We start from the raw sequence: 17,590 nt of genomic DNA, 5'->3' as shown, positions 1-17,590 counted from the left end.
GCCGGTGTCTGCATTCTGCTCAAAGTGCTTTACAGGGAGCTTACCGGCCCAGCCGTGTGGATGGAGGGGCTGTTTGTGCAGCTCCAGACATATCAGACTGGGATCAAAGGCCCAGGCAGTGCTAGAGCTCTGCTGTTCAACGTTACATACTGGATTACACGTTGGTTCTCCACCTTTTTACACTTTATTTTTTTCAATAAAGTGTATTAAATGTACTCTCAACTCTCACTCTCCTCGCCTGGCTTCCGTCCCCCGAACACGGGCCAATTGTGTTCGTGTTAGACGCCCGACAAAGCCGGATTCGATCCAACAACCTCCGCGGTGGTGGGCAGGGGGACTTTATCACCTCAGCACATCTCTTTCCCTGCATTGCTCGCATTCCATCATCTCCATCCTCTCACTTTTCATGGAATACTACAAAGATATTGAAGAATTTCTCCCACCGCTTTACACCTGCAAACCTCTGTTGTGACAATAACACTGTGATTCTGGGAACCCCTCGCCCCCTACCTCTGAGGAGCCCCCCTCAAGGACCCATCGCCCCCTACCTCTGAGGAGCTGCTGCTTGTGGTTCAGACAGTCCCTCAAGGTCCCCTCGCCCCCTACCTCTGAGGAGCTGCTGCTTGTGGTTCAGACAGTCCCCCCCTCGCCCCCTACCTCTGAGGAGCTGCTGCTTGTGGTTCAGACAGTCCCTACCTCTGAGGAGCTGCTGCTTGTGGTTCAGACAGTCCCTACCTCTGAGGAGCTGCTGCTTGTGGTTCAGACAGTCCCTCCCTCGCCCCCCTACCTCTGAGGAGCTGCTGCTTGTGGTTCAGACAGTCCCTACCTCTGAGGAGCTGCTGCTTGTGGTTCAGACAGTCCCTCCCTCGCCCCCCTACCTCTGAGGAGCTGCTGCTTGTGGTTCAGACAGTCCCTACCTCTGAGGAGCTGCTGCTTGTGGTTCAGACAGTCCCTACCTCTGAGGAGCTGCTGCTTGTGGTTCAGACAGTCCCTACCTCTGAGGAGCTGCTGCTTGTGGTTCAGACAGTCCCTACCTCTGAGGAGCTGCTGCTTGTGGTAACCCCTAACCCCCTACCTCTGAGGAGCTGCTGCTTGTGGTAACCCCTAACCCCCTACCTCTGAGGAGCTGCTGCTTGTGGTAACCCCTAACCCCCTACCTCTGAGGAGCTGCTGCTTGTGGTAACCCCTAACCCCCTACCTCTGAGGAGCTGCTGCTTGTGGTAACCCCTAACCCCCTACCTCTGAGGAGCTGCTGCTTGTGGTAACCCCTAACCCCCTACCTCTGAGGAGCTGCTGCTTGTGGTAACCCTAACCCCCTACCTCTGAGGAGCTGCTGCTTGTGGTAACCCTAACCCCCTACCTCTGAGGAGCTGCTGCTTGTGGTAACCCTAACCCCCTACCTCTGAGGAGCTGCTGCTTGTGGTAACCCTAACCCCCTACCTCTGAGGAGCTGCTGCTTGTGGTAACCCTAACCCCCTACCTCTGAGGAGCTGCTGCTTGTGGTTCAGACAGTCCCTACCTCTGAGGAGCTGCTGCTTGTGGTTCAGACAGTCCCTCTCGATGGTGGCCAGCTCGTGTTTGTGCTGCTGGATGATCTTCTTCAGAGCGCTGTCCAGCTCCTGCTGCTGCTTCTGGAGAAACTCCTGCTCCTGTTGAGGAGGACAAAGAGTCAACGTGAGAACACTTACCTACTGAGGAACACTACCTACTGAGGACAAAGAGTCACTACCTACTGAGGAACCGCTCAGTGTGTCTCACAGAGTCAACGTGAGAACACTACCTACTGAGGAACCACTCAGTGTGTCTCACAGAGTCAACGTGAGAACACTACCTACTGAGGAACCTACTGAGGAACCTACTGAGGAACCTACTGAGGAACCTACTGAGGAACCGCTCAGTGTGTCTCACAGAGTCAACGTGAGAACACTACCTACTGAGGAACCTACTGAGGAACCTACTGAGGAACCTACTGAGGAACCTACTGAGGAACCGCTCAGTGTGTCTCACAGAGTCACTACCTACTGAGGAACCGCTCAGTGTGTCTCACAGAGTCAATGTGAGAACACTACCTACTGAGGAACCACTCAGTGTGTCTCACAGAGTCAGCGTGAGAACACTACCTACTGAGGAACCGCTCAGTGTGTCTCAAAGAGTCAACGTGAGAACACTACCTACTGAGGAACCGCTCAGTGAGAACACTACCTACTGAGGAACACTACCTACTGAGGAACCACTCAGTGTGTCTCAAAGAGTCAGCGTGAGAACACTACCTACTGAGGAACCGCTCAGTGTGTCTCAAAGAGTCAACGTGAGAACACTACCTACTGAGGAACCACTCAGTGTGTCTCACACACAGCAAGGAAGCTCTTAGAAGGAAGTGAAGTGGTCACGTGACTGGGCTGCGCCATGACACTTTCATGGACACTTTCACGGGAGCCAAACTACACCCGGAAGTTCGGCAGAATGCACTGGAGCCAATGAGAGCTCAGTGACCAGCTCATGAACAAACATTATTTATGAATGACTGAGACCTTTTGTAAAGTGATCGCTTCTGGAAAATAAAATAATATATATAACACGTTATTTTAGGCTGTCTTATTTTTTGATGTGCATACTACTTAATGTGATTTATTTTTTTCAAAGAGCAGAGAGCAGCCCAGGCAGAAAAACTTACTATGTGCTCTTCTATAAATACCTCAATAAAAAGAAATAGTTATTAAGTCGAAAAACAACCACTCGGAAAAAACGTGTGATATCACTTATGTCTTCTTTCATATTCCTGAACCAATTATATGACAAAGCTCGCAATCGTTCATGTATAATGTTTGTTATGAGCTGGTCCAGCCGGCTCCATTCACTGCCATGTATTCATTGCACTACCGGTGTGAGTTTGGCTCCCATGACAGTGTCCATGAAAGTGTCATGGCGCAGCCCAGTCACGTGACCACTTCACTTCCTTCTAAGAGCTTCCTTGGACACACAGGAGGAAGTAAGGGCTGTCACATAGTACACACAACAAGCACACATTTGACCATTGTCACACAAATAATTGTTTTTGGCATTGAACATTGGAACACAGTGGCAGATATGACAAATAACTTAAATATACAGTACAAAGAGAAACATAGAGAAAAAGAGGAACTGACCAGGTGCTCAACGGAGATAGCAAAACGTGACGCTGATAAAACGGTGCTCACACGGATCAAACAACGGGATCGAGACATGGATAAAAAAAGAGGATCCGGGCACTCAACGTTGAAAATGAGGAACGCCTTTATTACATTTAATATTTAATTTAAATATTAAATTAATTTAATTTAATTTAATTTAATAAAGGCATTCCTCATTTTTTTACTTGCCCGGATCCTCTCTTTTTATCTATAGATTACTGACATATTTCATATTTTTATGCTTTAACCCATTCTGACCGGGCACCCATTTTGGTGTCAGCATCATGTGGTGCTTTAGCTATTGAAAAATAGCAGATCTACAAGCGCATAGCGCGCCACCGAGTGGCGCGCTACGAGCTTGTAGGTCTGCTATTTTTGAAAAATCGAAGAACGACATTTTTTAGAATCTGATCTCAGGTCAGAATGGGTCAATCAGACCAATGTGTGTCCAGTGGAAACCTCGTATGAATCTGATCTCAGGTCAGAATGGGTTAAAGAAATGTAAAAGAAATGGCAGAAATGCTGCGCAGGCAGACACTTGCGGCACTAGACTAGGGCAGAGAGTATATCGTTAGTCAGAGCTAGCAAGATGCCATTCATTCCCCGTTTCACCAGCGTGTCCGCTAATAGTCTGCTGTCAGATATCATTGATATAACGGTGGGGGACAGAAATCCATAACAACAATAACCATTGTCCATAACCACCATCTTATTATTGACATTAACCACCATCAGTCATCGTTTTCCGCCCAGTTATTGATTTTGGACATGATGATTGCTAGAAGCTCATCATCACCAGACTTGCAGCCATCACTGTGACGCATACACGACTGCATGTCTGCTGTGATGCATATATACAGCATGTACGACTGCATGTCTGCTGTGATGCATATATACAGCATGTACGACTGCATGTCTGCTGTGATGCATATATACAGCATGTACGACTGCATGTCTACTGCGATGCATACATACAGCATGTACGACTGCATGTCTGCTGTGATGCATATATACAGCATGTACGACTGCATGTCTACTGTGATGCATATATACAGCATGTACGACTGCATGTCTACTGCGATGCATATATACAGCATGTACGACTGCATGTCTGCTGCGATGCATACATACAGCATGTACGACTGCATGTCTGCTGCGATGCATACATACAGCATGTACGACTGCATGTCTACTGCGATGCATATATACAGCATGCACGACTACATGTCTACTGCGATGCATACATACAGCATGTACGACTGCATGTCTGCTGTGATGCATACATACAGCATGTACGACTGCATGTCTGCTGTGATGCATACATACAGCATGTACGACTGCATGTCTGCTGTGATGCATACATACAGCATGTACGACTGCATGTCTGCTGTGATGCATACATACAGCATGTACGACTGCATGTCTGCTGTGATGCATACATACAGCATGTACGACTGCATGTCTGCTGTGATGCATACATACAGCATGTACGACTGCATGTCTGCTGTGATGCATACATACAGCATGTACGACTGCATGTCTGCTGTGATGCATACATACAGCATGTACGACTGCATGTCTGCTGTGATGCATACATACAGCATGTACGACTGCATGTCTGCTGTGATGCATACATACAGCATGTACGACTGCATGTCTGCTGTGATGCATATATACAGCATGTACGACTGCATGTCTGCTGTGATGCATACATACAGCATGCACGACTGCATGTCTGCTGTGATGCATATATACAGCATGTACGACTGCATGTCTGCTGTGATGCATACATACAGCATGTACGACTGCATGTCTGCTGTGATGCATACATACAGCATGTACGACTGCATGTCTGCTGTGATGCATACATACAGCATGTACGACTGCATGTCTGCTGTGATGCATACATACAGCATGTACGACTGCATGTCTGCTGTGATGCATATATACAGCATGTACGACTGCATGTCTGCTGTGATGCATACATACAGCATGTACGACTGCATGTCTGCTGTGATGCATATATACAGCATGTACGACTGCATGTCTGCTGTGATGCATACATACAGCATGTACGACTGCATGTCTGCTGTGATGCATACATACAGCATGCACGACTGCATGTCTGCTGCGATGCATACATACAGCATGTACGACTGCATGTCTGCTGCGATGCATACATACAGCATGCACGACTGCATGTCTGCTGCGATGCATACATACAGCATGCACGACTACATGACCTACTCCTACTGTGACTGTCTATGATGCATACAGCATTGCACGCACGCACGCACGACTGCATGTCTACCCCACAGCTACTGAGGCCAAGGCGCTGTGCACTGAGAGAGACAGCAGAGCAGTACACGCACACACACACACACACACACACACACACACTTCACTTACATCCTGTACGGGGGCGTTGCACACGACACAGGAAGACGACTGAACCGACTGTACCATAATGTTGGCCACTCCCTGTGGATCACAATGCATTATATCCTCCTACACAGTTACACTGCTGTTGACACCCAAATACACGCGTGCGTGCGTGCGTGCGTGCCGCGCGCTAGAGCATCAAGATGAGTTATCATGAATAGGAACTTTACAGGAAAAACAATGCCGTTTAGGGAATATGCATTCATTCCACTGTGTATAATTCACAGTCTGCAGAACATGGCATATTATGATAAGATTGTCAAGGCAAGAGGTTCATTTCCAACACGGGATGTGCAGTGCTTTTGAAATACCACTCCCTGTTCTTTTAATGAACTAAGTAAAGTAAAACCCTCCATCCTTAGTAAAAAACCCACCCGAGTTACAACTGTACTTGGATTGCCTTTTCCGTCTGCACCAAATCTCTTCACCAAGAATAGCCGATCTACAAGCTCACAGTGGGCTTGTAGATCAGGCTATTTTGGGCAAACGTTCCCACCAGAATAGGCGTGCCGGGTTCAAGTGGATTTTTATAAGACGGTGATTAAAGTTCAAGCTCCTCTTCATTGTCATTCCTAACTTTACATCAAGAGATTCACAGCAGAACCAAATTAGCCCTACGCTAAGTCCCTCCCCAACCCGTCCAATAGGCGCGTTAGCAGCGAAGAGACTGCTGTCCTTCTCACCCATTGAGATGCATGTTAAATGAGGGGATTTCTCCATATAAATAATGGATCATTTCAGAAGCAAAACCTTCAAAATGTCTTAGAAATACGAGGAAATGACAGAGGGAGAAATCAACTTTTAACGACCGCCTGACAGATGTTTTCATGTTGCACAATTATGTAATTGGCTGCTACCTCCCCCCCCCACCCCATCTCAAAATATGTAGTTTCAGGTACCCCCCCCCCCCCCCCCCCCCAGAAGCAAATATTTGACTTTAAAATGTTCGCTTTTAATATAAGACACATCTTTTGTGAATATTTTTGAATAGCCAAAGTATAAAACAATGGTTAAAAGTGGCTAAGATATAGCTCAAACATAAAATGACACCGGACTATGCTTTCCCAGTGTGACAGTGGGGTTGTGAGGCCTTACCTCCTTCTTGCGGTTCTTGAGCATGTTCTGGTACTTGGAGAGCTCCTTGTCCTGCTCGGCCTTGATGCGCTTGGCCTCGTCCCTCAGCCGGTTGGTGTGCTCCTGCTCCAGACGCTCGATGGTCTGTTTCTGCTGCCGCTCCAGGTTCTCCACCTCCTGGTCATACTGGCGCTTCTTACTCTGAGGAGGAGGAGAGAAGCAGTGTTTAATATCACCTCCTGGGTGTACTATGCTTCTTACTCTGAGGAGGAGGAGAGAAGCAGTGTTTAATATCACCTCCTGGGTGTACTATGCTTCTTACTCTGAGGAGGAGGAGAGAAGCAGTGTTTAATATCACCTCCTGGTCATACTGGCGCTTCTTACTCTGAGGAGGAGGAGAGAAGCAGTGTTTAATATCACCTCCTGGTCATACTGGCGCTTCTTACTCTGAGGAGGAGGAGAGAAGCAGTGTTTAATATCACCTCCTGGTCATACTGGTGCTTCTTACTCTGAGGAGGAGGAGAGAAGCAGTGTTTAATATCACCTCCTGGTCATTCTGGTGCTTCTTACTCTGAGGAGGAGAGAAGCAGTGTTTAATATCACCTCCTGGGTGTACTATGCTTCTTACTCTGAGATATGAGGAGGAGGAGCAGCCTTTTATATCGTGGGCTGTCCCCGGCCTATTTGATCATACTACAGCGTCACACAAAAGCATCAAAAGTAGCAGATCTACAAGCTTTGAAAAGCGCTCTGCGCTGTGTTTTGAGCTTGTATATCTGCTATTTTTAAATAGCCAAAAGTATCAAATATTATGGTTAAATTGATTGAGATTGTGATGCTATAATTATTATTAACAGATTTCACCCCACATTGAGAACCAACACCCTTCCTAAGCCAGCCAGCAGGTGTCAGCAGTGACCTGGGACATCATGGGTGTAACCAGAAAGTGGAGAGAAAGAAAGTGTCTTTCACAAAATGTCGATTGTGTTTCGAATTGAAACGTGATGGAATTGTGACATGATTTAAATGATGTGCCAACTGGTTAATGGAATATATATATATATAGGTTATAATGAAAATATATAGAATATAAAGGCCCTGTTATCACAGACTGGAATTTGGATATAACAAATGGCAAAAGCAGCACATCTACAAGCTCAAAACGTCTCGCGTTTATTTACAAAAATAAAGTAAAAAACACGCAAAAGGTTAGAATAGTTAGAACAGCGACGATATGGTACAAAATGTGACTCCTAACCAACTCCTATAGTGAAAGTGTGTGTGTGCGAGACGAGTGCGTGCGTGCGTGCGTGCACGCGCGTCTCTCTGTATCGACACACAATGGAAAGGGAATGACTTGCGTGTGTTTACATTCCAGAGTGCAACAGCTTTTCTTTGGCAAAAACAGCCTTACGGTAAAACTCTTAACTTTGACTGACGCTGAGATTTACATTTCACTGCAGGGCAGAACTCGGTCACGGGGGGGGGGGCACACCGATGTGAGAGCCACAGGGGGGCTCAGGGGGGCTTATGGAAGCTGAGAGGTGAGGAGGCACGTAGCAGAGGGCCATGCCAGGGCTTACTTAGGCTGGCATTGAGGTGAGGAGGCACGTAGCAGAGGGCCATGCCAGGGCTTAATTAGGCTGGCATTGAGGTGAGGAGGCACGTAGCAGAGGGCCATGCCAGGGCTTACTTAGGCTGGCATTGACTGGTGGGAGTCAAAGAAACTCAACAAAAGGTCATTCCAGGGGGTGCCCTGCCTAAATGATTATAGTTAGGAACCAAATGGGACCTTTTACTGGGTCTGTAACTCTGAGTGTGTATGTGTAACGGGTCCATTTGGTTCCATTTGTACACACTCAAGAGTGTAATTAATTCACCATTACCAGCACTGAAGAGCAATTCTTCAGTGGAGGAGAAAAACAACACGAATGCAGGAGGTGATGTGTTGGAAGTTTTCGGGCATAACTACACATTCTACAATCACAGATGTCAGAGTGCAGAGTGCACACACACACACACACAGTGCTGAAACAACAAGAAAAACAACCAAAGATAGCGTCCATTGGCAGTAACCTCGCGTCACCAGACTTTCCACTCTCACCTCGGAGTGACATTGGCTCACCCCTGGCTCACCCCTGGCTCACCCCTGGGCATGCACATTTCTGTGTCCAAAATCACACCAACCACAGCAAGCCTTTTAAATGCTCCCCCGTTAGCAAGCCGGCATAACCCGTTTTCACCTACCGGGCCGGAGTTGCGTCCACCCCGCCCGCTCGCGATGCTAATTGGCCGAGTCAACATTTTAATCCACGCGACGCGCCTGCGAGTTAAAAGGGATTTCCAACCTAAATCCCATTTGTTCTGATGTGAGCAGAGCTTATATATAATAGTGTGGGAAAAACAATACCCTAGAGGCAAATTCCAACACTCAAATGTCTCCTTCGCCCTTCCTTGTGCTCGACCTCCATTACAGCCTTACAGTATGTTAATAAGTAGAAGATCTATTTGGAAAAAACACAAATCTTCTATGGGGGGGGGGGGGGTCCGTAGCGGAACATATTTTCAGATGGAGGGTCCGCGACCAATTACATATTAAAGGGATTGTGACATTAAAAAAAAAGAATTCTGAGCTCAATTGCACCCCAAAAAACCCTGAACTTTTAACATTCAGTAGATTTTCTGTGGTCTGGGTTTTTCTGGCTCAAACAACTGCTCTTCTTTTCGTGCTGTTTGTGACGTAAGAGCCAGCAAATCCCATATACGTCAATGGGATTTGCCAGCAGATGTCACTGTTTTAATTGCAGCTCAAAAGGCTTCCAACCCCCAGAGAAAACTCCAGGCCACAGAATGTTCAAAGTTCAGGTTTTTTGGGTGTAATTGAGGTCATAAAACCTAAATGAAGATAAAAAAAAAAAAAAAAATGAATTAATGTCACGAAACTTTTAACCCATTAAAACCAGGAGAGTGTCCTTTCGAGATTTTAGCGTTGGCTATTCAAAAATGGCAGATGTACAACAAGCTCACAGCACGTCACTTCGTGCCATGGTACAAAAAACTAATAACACAGAAATGTTGTTGGAAACACTCCAATAAATTAAATAATAAGTAGGTCGGGAGTGGCTTATTGTCGTCCAGTAACACACGGGAGTCTGTCCCCGTTACAATGCTTCTGAGAGGAGTCTGTCCCCGTTACAATGCTTCTTTTTTTTCTAATATATTTTTTATCCCACGATTTTGTAACCCATTTTTCACCCCTGTGTCAATCATCTAATGTGATCCTGGGCTCTACACACCCTCCACCAACCTGGGGAGAGCAACGGACTTAACTCATGCTTCTCGTTCCCGTTACAATGCTTCTGTGAGGAGTCTGTCCCCGTTACAATGCTTCTGAGAGGAGTCTGTCCCCGTTACAACGCTTCTGAGAGGTTCCTGGAACAACATATTTTCGGATGGGGGGCCAATTACATATCATTTTTTAAATATTGAGCACCACTGATACAGAAACATGAGGTTTTTCAGAAAATGATCATAATTTAGAAGAATGTCAGGCCTAAATAGGTCACTTTCCACCAGTGTGTGAACTGACCGTGGTCTCCTGCTCAAAGCGCCTGTAGATGTGTGAACTGACCGTGGTCTCCTGCTCAAAGCGCCTGTAGATGTGTGAACTGACCGTGGTCTCCTGCTCAAAGCGCCTGTAGATGTGCTCCTTCTGCTGCTGAAGCTTGTTGCTGAGCTGCTGCTGGGCTCTCTGCTCCTCCTTCTGCAGGAGACGCAGCTCCCTCAGCTCCTGGCGCCTGGGGGGGGGAGGAGGAGGAGGAGGAGGAGGAGGAGGAGGAGGAGGAGGAGGACACGGAGAGAAGAGAGAGAGAGAAAGGAGCCGTTATGGAGAGATCGGTACAGTGTTCATTTTGACGTCGAATTTTGATTTTGGTTTTCTTATGCGACCACACGTGGTTCGTGGTCCCCAAGTTTCACCACCCTATAGTGGAGAGTGATGAAATAAGTGACCTACTTTATACTTGGTTGTATGCCACTGAGGACTATAACCCATTTTGGGCGGGAACCTTTTGGTGTTTTAAACATTATGTTATAATTTAGCTATTGAAAAATAGCAGGTCTGCTATTTTTGAAAAATCATTAACATGTGGTGCAAAGGTTTGAATATTATATACTCTTTCAGAGCGAACGTTTTTAACTCAAATCTTTGCTTCTGGGAGGTGGTCCCTGAAACAACACATTTTCAGATGGGGGTCAGCGGCCAATTTCATATATTTTTGGGGGTCCTTAATATTGAGAACCACCGATATAGAAACATGAGGTTTTTCAGAAACAAAATACATTTAAAAAAATACATTTTTCAAATTTCGACGTCATGCCTAAATGGGATAACAAGCCGAGCCTATGGGTAAAAGAGTGCTGCTGCTGGTGGTATTATTTATTAACCTGAGGTATCTCATCTCCTCGTTCTTGGTGTCGTTGTCGGTGATGATCTTTGACGTGGTCACGCTGACCTCCACTCCGTCCACCATGAACCTACGCGTCTTCTTCAGCGTCTTCTTCTGACGCTTGATGTCCTGAGAAAGAAAGCGAAAAGAATGGCAGCCTCTCCGTGAGCGACAGTTTGCAGTTCAGTCTTAAAACTCCACACGCCGTTTAGTGGAGTCCCTCAGGAATAGCGGACCGACAACAAATATCCACCTGTTGGTGGCTCTATAACATGTGAAAAGGGTGGGATATATTCCTCTCCCATTCATGATCAAACAGGACCGGACTGGTGTGTGTGAACAGCCAAAGCACTAACGGATGCCTGATCTCCTCACATACACCACATCTACAGTGTCTACACCACATCTACAGCGTCTACACCACATCTACAGAGTCTACACCACATCTACAGCGTCTACACCACATCTACATCACATCTACATCAAATCTACACAACATTCTACATCACATCTACATTACATCTACACCACATCTACACCACATCTACACCTCATCTTCATCACATCTACACCACATCTACACCACATCTACATCACATCTACACCACATTCTACACCACATCTACATCACATCTACACCACATCTACATTACATCTACACCACATTCTACATCACATCTACACCACATCTACATCACATCTACACCACATCTACATTACATCTACACCACATTCTACATCACATCTACACCACATCTACATCACATCTACACCACATTCTACACCACATTCTACACCACATTCTACACCACATCTACATCACATCTACACCACATTCTACACTACATCTACACCTCATCTACATTACATCTACACCACATTCTACATCACATCTACACCACATCTACATTACATCTACACCACATTCTACATCACATCTACATTACATCTACACCACATCTACACCACATTCTACACCACACCGCTCAGTTGTGAGCTAGGGTTCATGTATGGATGGAGTCCCACCTGTGATCGTGCTGGCCTACATGACTTCAAATCGATGTTAGCACAAGTGATGAGACTTTCTGGGCATTTCTCCCTGATGCACCTCCGACGCCATGGTGCTGGCTGCAGGTTAAGTGGTTAATCAGACTAATCGATTATATTTGATTATAAAAATAAATTATCTATTACAATGTGTCAATTTGTTTATATATGAGATATTTAAAAAACAATAAATATGGTCCTAAATATCGGTTTTGCCATATTTTGGGTAAGTTTCCCAGGCCTTACCTGTGAGGAAACAGATCCTGGCTCTTTGGTTTTGGAGAGGAAGCTGGATATGGAGAGGTTCAGGTCTATGCTGCTGTTATCAGCTGAACCGGTGCCAGAGTCTGAGTCCTTCTCTCTGTTGTTGTTGGCCTGCTCTGAAACATCTCTCTGCTTGTCTCCGCCGGGTAACGTCAGGGTCACCTTCAGACCCTTGTAGGGGTCCTCCTCCTCCTCCTCCACCACCACCGGGCTGGGCTCTTCCACCACCTCAACCCTTTCTTCCACAGGAGCTGCAGCGCCGTCCGCAGTCCCAGTGGTGGCTTTTCCTCCTTGTTCATCAGCTGTGACGTCGGCTCTGTCCACCGCTTTCTCGTTGTGGTTGGTTATCTCCAGCTGTTCCATCTCCTGAGCCGGTGCTTCGGGCTCAGGCTTTAAGGTCTCCGCCGGTTCGGTCGGCGTTATGTCCATCGCGTCCGACTCTGCGATCTTCTCCTCCGGCGGTGTCTGTTCTATGATCTCTGCGTCCTCCACGGCCGTTCTCTGCGTCTCTTCTCGCTGTGGTTGGACCGGCGGAGCACCGGGTTCTTGGACCGTGGAGCTGGAGTCCACAACGTGGTTGGACACGGGGAGCTCCAGGGTGGGCTTGGTGGGCGGCGCTGGCTCAGCCTTCTCCAGGACAGGCTCCAGAAGGGAAGGAGACAAGGGGACCTTCTCCTCCTCTGAGCTGGCTACGCTGACGTCCGACGGGGCGCGTTTATGGCCCTGGAGCAGGGCAAGGAAAACGGAGAGGGACAAGGGAAAAAAGAATAATTCGTTACATAAAACCTGATGTTACTACTGTACGTAATAAACGACTTAGGGCAGAATGGCGGCTGGGACAGCATTGCATTGCTTACACCCCAGGAAATTGGGGACCCCCAGGGGTCCTTGCAAGGGAATCCGGGGGTCCCCAAGCTAAATTATGTAAGGATTATGCCTTGATTGTAGAAGACTTTCTCCTATAATCCAAACCCTAGAAAAACTAAAACCTTTTAATCAGACGTGTTAACTGATAGGATATTGCTTATTATATTGGTTGGATGACAAAAGACAGTTAAAATAGCTGATCTACAAGCTCACCAGTCGTGTCTCTGTGTCTTCCTCCTCCTCTTCCTCCTTGTGGTCTAAGATCTCCTCCGTGAACACCTCGGCTTTGGCTTCAGCTATCAGCTCCCTCACAGGCTTACTGTCTGTCACACTGGAGACGAACGAATGCTGCATACAGGACACACACACACACACACACACACACACACACACACACACACACACACTTAACATATTTATTCGCATTCACATTTTACAAGAAATTTCTTGAACACAAACAATAGTGGATGCGCAAGCTTGAAAAAACTCTACAAGTGCTTCAGGATACAGATCACGGGTACAGAAAGCATCGCCTTCGGCGACTGCCAATCATTGCAGACACTGAACAGAATTTTGCAGATGCCTTAGCTCTCGGCTTGGGCATGCCTGCAATCTGCAGGCCCCTGCACGACTGATTTACACACACACACACACACACACACACACACACACACACACACACACACACACACACACACACACGCACACGCACACACGAGCAATACAATTACACTTCATAAGACTGTTAGGTTTCAATAATTCATGGTCACTTACGATAAACGACAACAAAGAAAAATATACAATATGTACTAGTGGACACAGAACAAGAAATGCTCACATCTGTAAATTGTATGTCACCTCCAAGCTCTCCTAACAGAAGTCCCTCTCATATCTTTATATATACCTCTCTCTGCCAAGCTAGGCCCAGGCGTCAAAGGAACCATCGGTGTGACAAAGGAACCAGAGGTGTGACATGGCCTTTTACATAGAGCTTGATCAAACGGTTGATTCAATCAAAGGCAGGTCTTCAGGGAAAGTGGTTTATGGTGCCTTTTAACAAAAGGAGCTAACGCCTTCTAATTGATTACAGATAGAATGGAATGATCATATAATAATAGCACCCATGCAATCATAAATGATGAATCAATCATAACAAAGCCTATCAGCATTCAGAACTGATGACTTTAGAAGAAATGCCTTTTTTCTGATGCTTTTAACACTTGAAGGTGCAATCCAGAACCTATTTTAATGAATAGAATAGGTTGAGCATGTTAACCCATTTGGGCGGGAACCCCTTTTGGTGTTAGCACTATGTTATGCTTTAGCTATTGAAAAATAGCAGATCTACAAGCTCATAGCAACAAGCTTGTAGGTCTGCTATTTTTGAAAAATCGAAGAACGACTGACATAGAAACATGGCTTTTTCAGAAAACTGGTCAGGATGTAGAAGACATTTTTAGAATCTGATCTCAGGTCAGATTGGGTTAATACAATAGGACTAATTCAGTAGAGCTGCAGTGGTTGGAGGTAGGTCTCCATGCTCTTCCATTCATTCAGACAGTGGTTGGAGGTAGGTCTCCATGCTCTTCCATTCATTCAGACAGTGGTTGGAGGTAGGTCTCCATGCTCTTCCATTCATTCAGACAGTGGTTGGAGGTAGGTCTCCATGCTCTTCCATTCATTCAGACAGTGGTTGGAGGTAGGTCTCCATGCTCTAAACCTAGGGCAGAGGTTCTCAACCAGTGGTCCGCGGACCACCAGGTGGTCCCCCAGCTAAATGATTGGTTGGTAACATAGACTGTAAGAAATATGGACAAAGCGTTCCCCGGGTCTAACATGGACGTAAAATGAAGCCTGTTATTCCTGCACTGTAAGTCGCCATCTTTCTAGATCCGTTTTGGCCCAGCTGGCCATTGGCTGGCTCCGTTTTGGCCCAGCTGGCCATTGGCTGGCCCAGACAACGAGGCGGGACTTCCCCCCTTCTTCTCCGTTGGTTTTTATTTTGACTCGAGTGGGTGGGGGATCCCGATCATAGACTGTAACGGTAGCCACGCCCCTCAGAACATACGCAACTTTATGGTAATTTTTTTAATTAATGGGACCATAATTTTCCAAAAATAATATTATGACATTAGAAATGAGACTTTAAACTAGTGACTGGAAGCAGAAAGTATTCATGACCATGTTTATTAAGGTAATACAGTCTAGGTGAAGTTGGGCCCAAATACATGGACTTCTATGGGGCTATGGGTTTTTCTGGGTCCAGTGACAGCCACAACAGGCCATTATATGAACTACGATTTCCTTAGTGGCTTGACAAAATATCTGTCTGACTGCCCCCCTGGTTGGTAACTAAATGGACCCTTATGCTGTACTCTTGAGAGCGTGACATTAATTAATGCCCTACTTGATCAGATACTACAGTGTCACATTAATTAATGCCCTACTTGATCAGATACTACAGCGTCACATTAATTAATGCCCTACTTGATCAGATACTACAGTGTCACATTAATTAATGCCCTACTTGATCAGATACTACAGCGTCACATTAATTAATGTCCTACTTGATCAGATACTACAGCGTCACATTAATTAATGTCCTACTTGATCAGATACTACAGTGTCACATTAATTAATGCCCTACTTGATCAGATACTACAGTGTCACATTAATTAATGCCCTACTTGATCAGATACTACAGTGTCACATTAATTAATGCCCTACTTGATCAGATACTACAGTGTCACATTAATTAATGCCCTACTTGACCAGATACTACAGCGTGACATTAATTAATGCCCTACTTGATCAGATACTACAGCGTGACATTAATTAATGCCCTACTTGATCAGATACTACAGCGTCACATTAATTAATGCCCTACTTGATCAGATACTACAGCGTGACATTAATTAATGCCCTACTTGATCAGATACTACAGTGTCACATTAATTAATGCCCTACTTGATCAGATACTACAGCGTGACATTAATTAATGCCCTACCTGATCAGATACTACAGCGTCACATTAATTAATGCCCTACTTGATCAGATACTACAGCGTCACATTAATTAATGCCCTACTTGATCAGATACTACAGTGTCACATTAATTAATGCCCTACTTGATCAGATACTACAGCGTCACATTAATTAATGCCCTACTTGATCAGATACTACAGCGTCACATTAATGAATGCCCTACTTGATCAGATACTACAGTGTCACATTAATGAATGCCCTACTTGATCAGATACTACAGTGTCACATTAATTAATGCCCTACTTGATCAGATACTACAGCGTGACATTAATTAATGCCCTACTTGATCAGACACTACAGTGTGACATTAATTAATGCCCTACTTGATCAGATACTACAGCGTCACATTAATGAATGCCCTACTTGATCAGATACTACAGTGTCACATTAATTAATGCCCTACTTGATCAGATACTACAGTGTCACATTAATTAATGCCCTACTTGATCAGATACTACAGTGTCACATTAATTAATGCCCTACTTGATCAGATACTACAGTGTCACATTAATTAATGCCCTACTTGATCAGATACTACAGCGTCACATTAATTAATGCCCTACTTGATCAGATACTACAGCGTCACATTAATTAATGCCCTACTTGATCAGATACTACAGTGTCACATTAATTAATGTCCTACTTGATCAGATACCACAGCGTCACATTAATTAATGCCCTACTTGATCAGATACTACAGTGTCACATTAATTAATGCCCTACCTGATCAGATACTACAGCGTGACATTAATTAATGCCCTACTTGATCAGATACTACAGCGTCACATTAATTAATGCCCTACTTGATCAGATACTACAGTGTCACATTAATTAATGCCCTACTTGATCAGACACTACAGTGTCACATTAATTAATGCCCTACTTGATCAGATACCACAGCGTCACATTAATTAATGCCCTACTTGATCAGATACTACAGCGTCACATTAATTAATGCCCTACTTGATCAGATACTACAGTGTCACATTAATTAATGCCCTACTTGATCAGATACTACAGTGTCACATTAATTAATGCCCTACTTGATCAGATACTACAGCGTGACATTAATTAATGCCCTACTTGATCAGATACTACAGCGTGACATTAATTAATGCCCTACTTGATCAGATACTACAGCGTCACATTAATTAATGCCCTACTTGATCAGATACTACAGCGTCACATTAATTAATGCCCTACTTGATCAGATACTACAGCGTCACATTAATTA

The 17,590-nt window shown here is 45.3% G+C and overlaps 1 protein-coding gene across 1 annotated transcript in view; it reads right to left on the bottom strand.

Annotated features, from left to right (window-relative positions):
- The window catches only part of LOC310858963 (STE20-like serine/threonine-protein kinase), a 68,968-nt gene that overhangs the window by 8,860 nt on the left and 42,518 nt on the right, over positions 1-17,590 (bottom strand). The window contains exons 8-13 of the mRNA XM_083765283.1: positions 13,526-13,660; positions 12,428-13,168; positions 11,133-11,263; positions 10,360-10,483; positions 6,708-6,887; positions 1,520-1,649 (exon numbers count right to left, since the gene is read on the bottom strand). Coding sequence (XP_083621409.1) covers positions 1,520-1,649; positions 6,708-6,887; positions 10,360-10,483; positions 11,133-11,263; positions 12,428-13,168; positions 13,526-13,660 — 1,441 coding nt within the window. The remainder of the gene's footprint in view (positions 1-1,519; positions 1,650-6,707; positions 6,888-10,359; positions 10,484-11,132; positions 11,264-12,427; positions 13,169-13,525; positions 13,661-17,590) is intronic.

Source organism: Protomyctophum parallelum, assembly GCF_964188405.1.
Source record: "Protomyctophum parallelum genome assembly, chromosome: 5".
NCBI classification, from domain to species: Eukaryota; Metazoa; Chordata; class Actinopteri; order Myctophiformes; family Myctophidae; genus Protomyctophum; species Protomyctophum parallelum.
The sequence above is the reverse complement of the archived record's forward strand: the minus strand, read 5'-3'. Positions and strand labels throughout refer to the sequence as shown.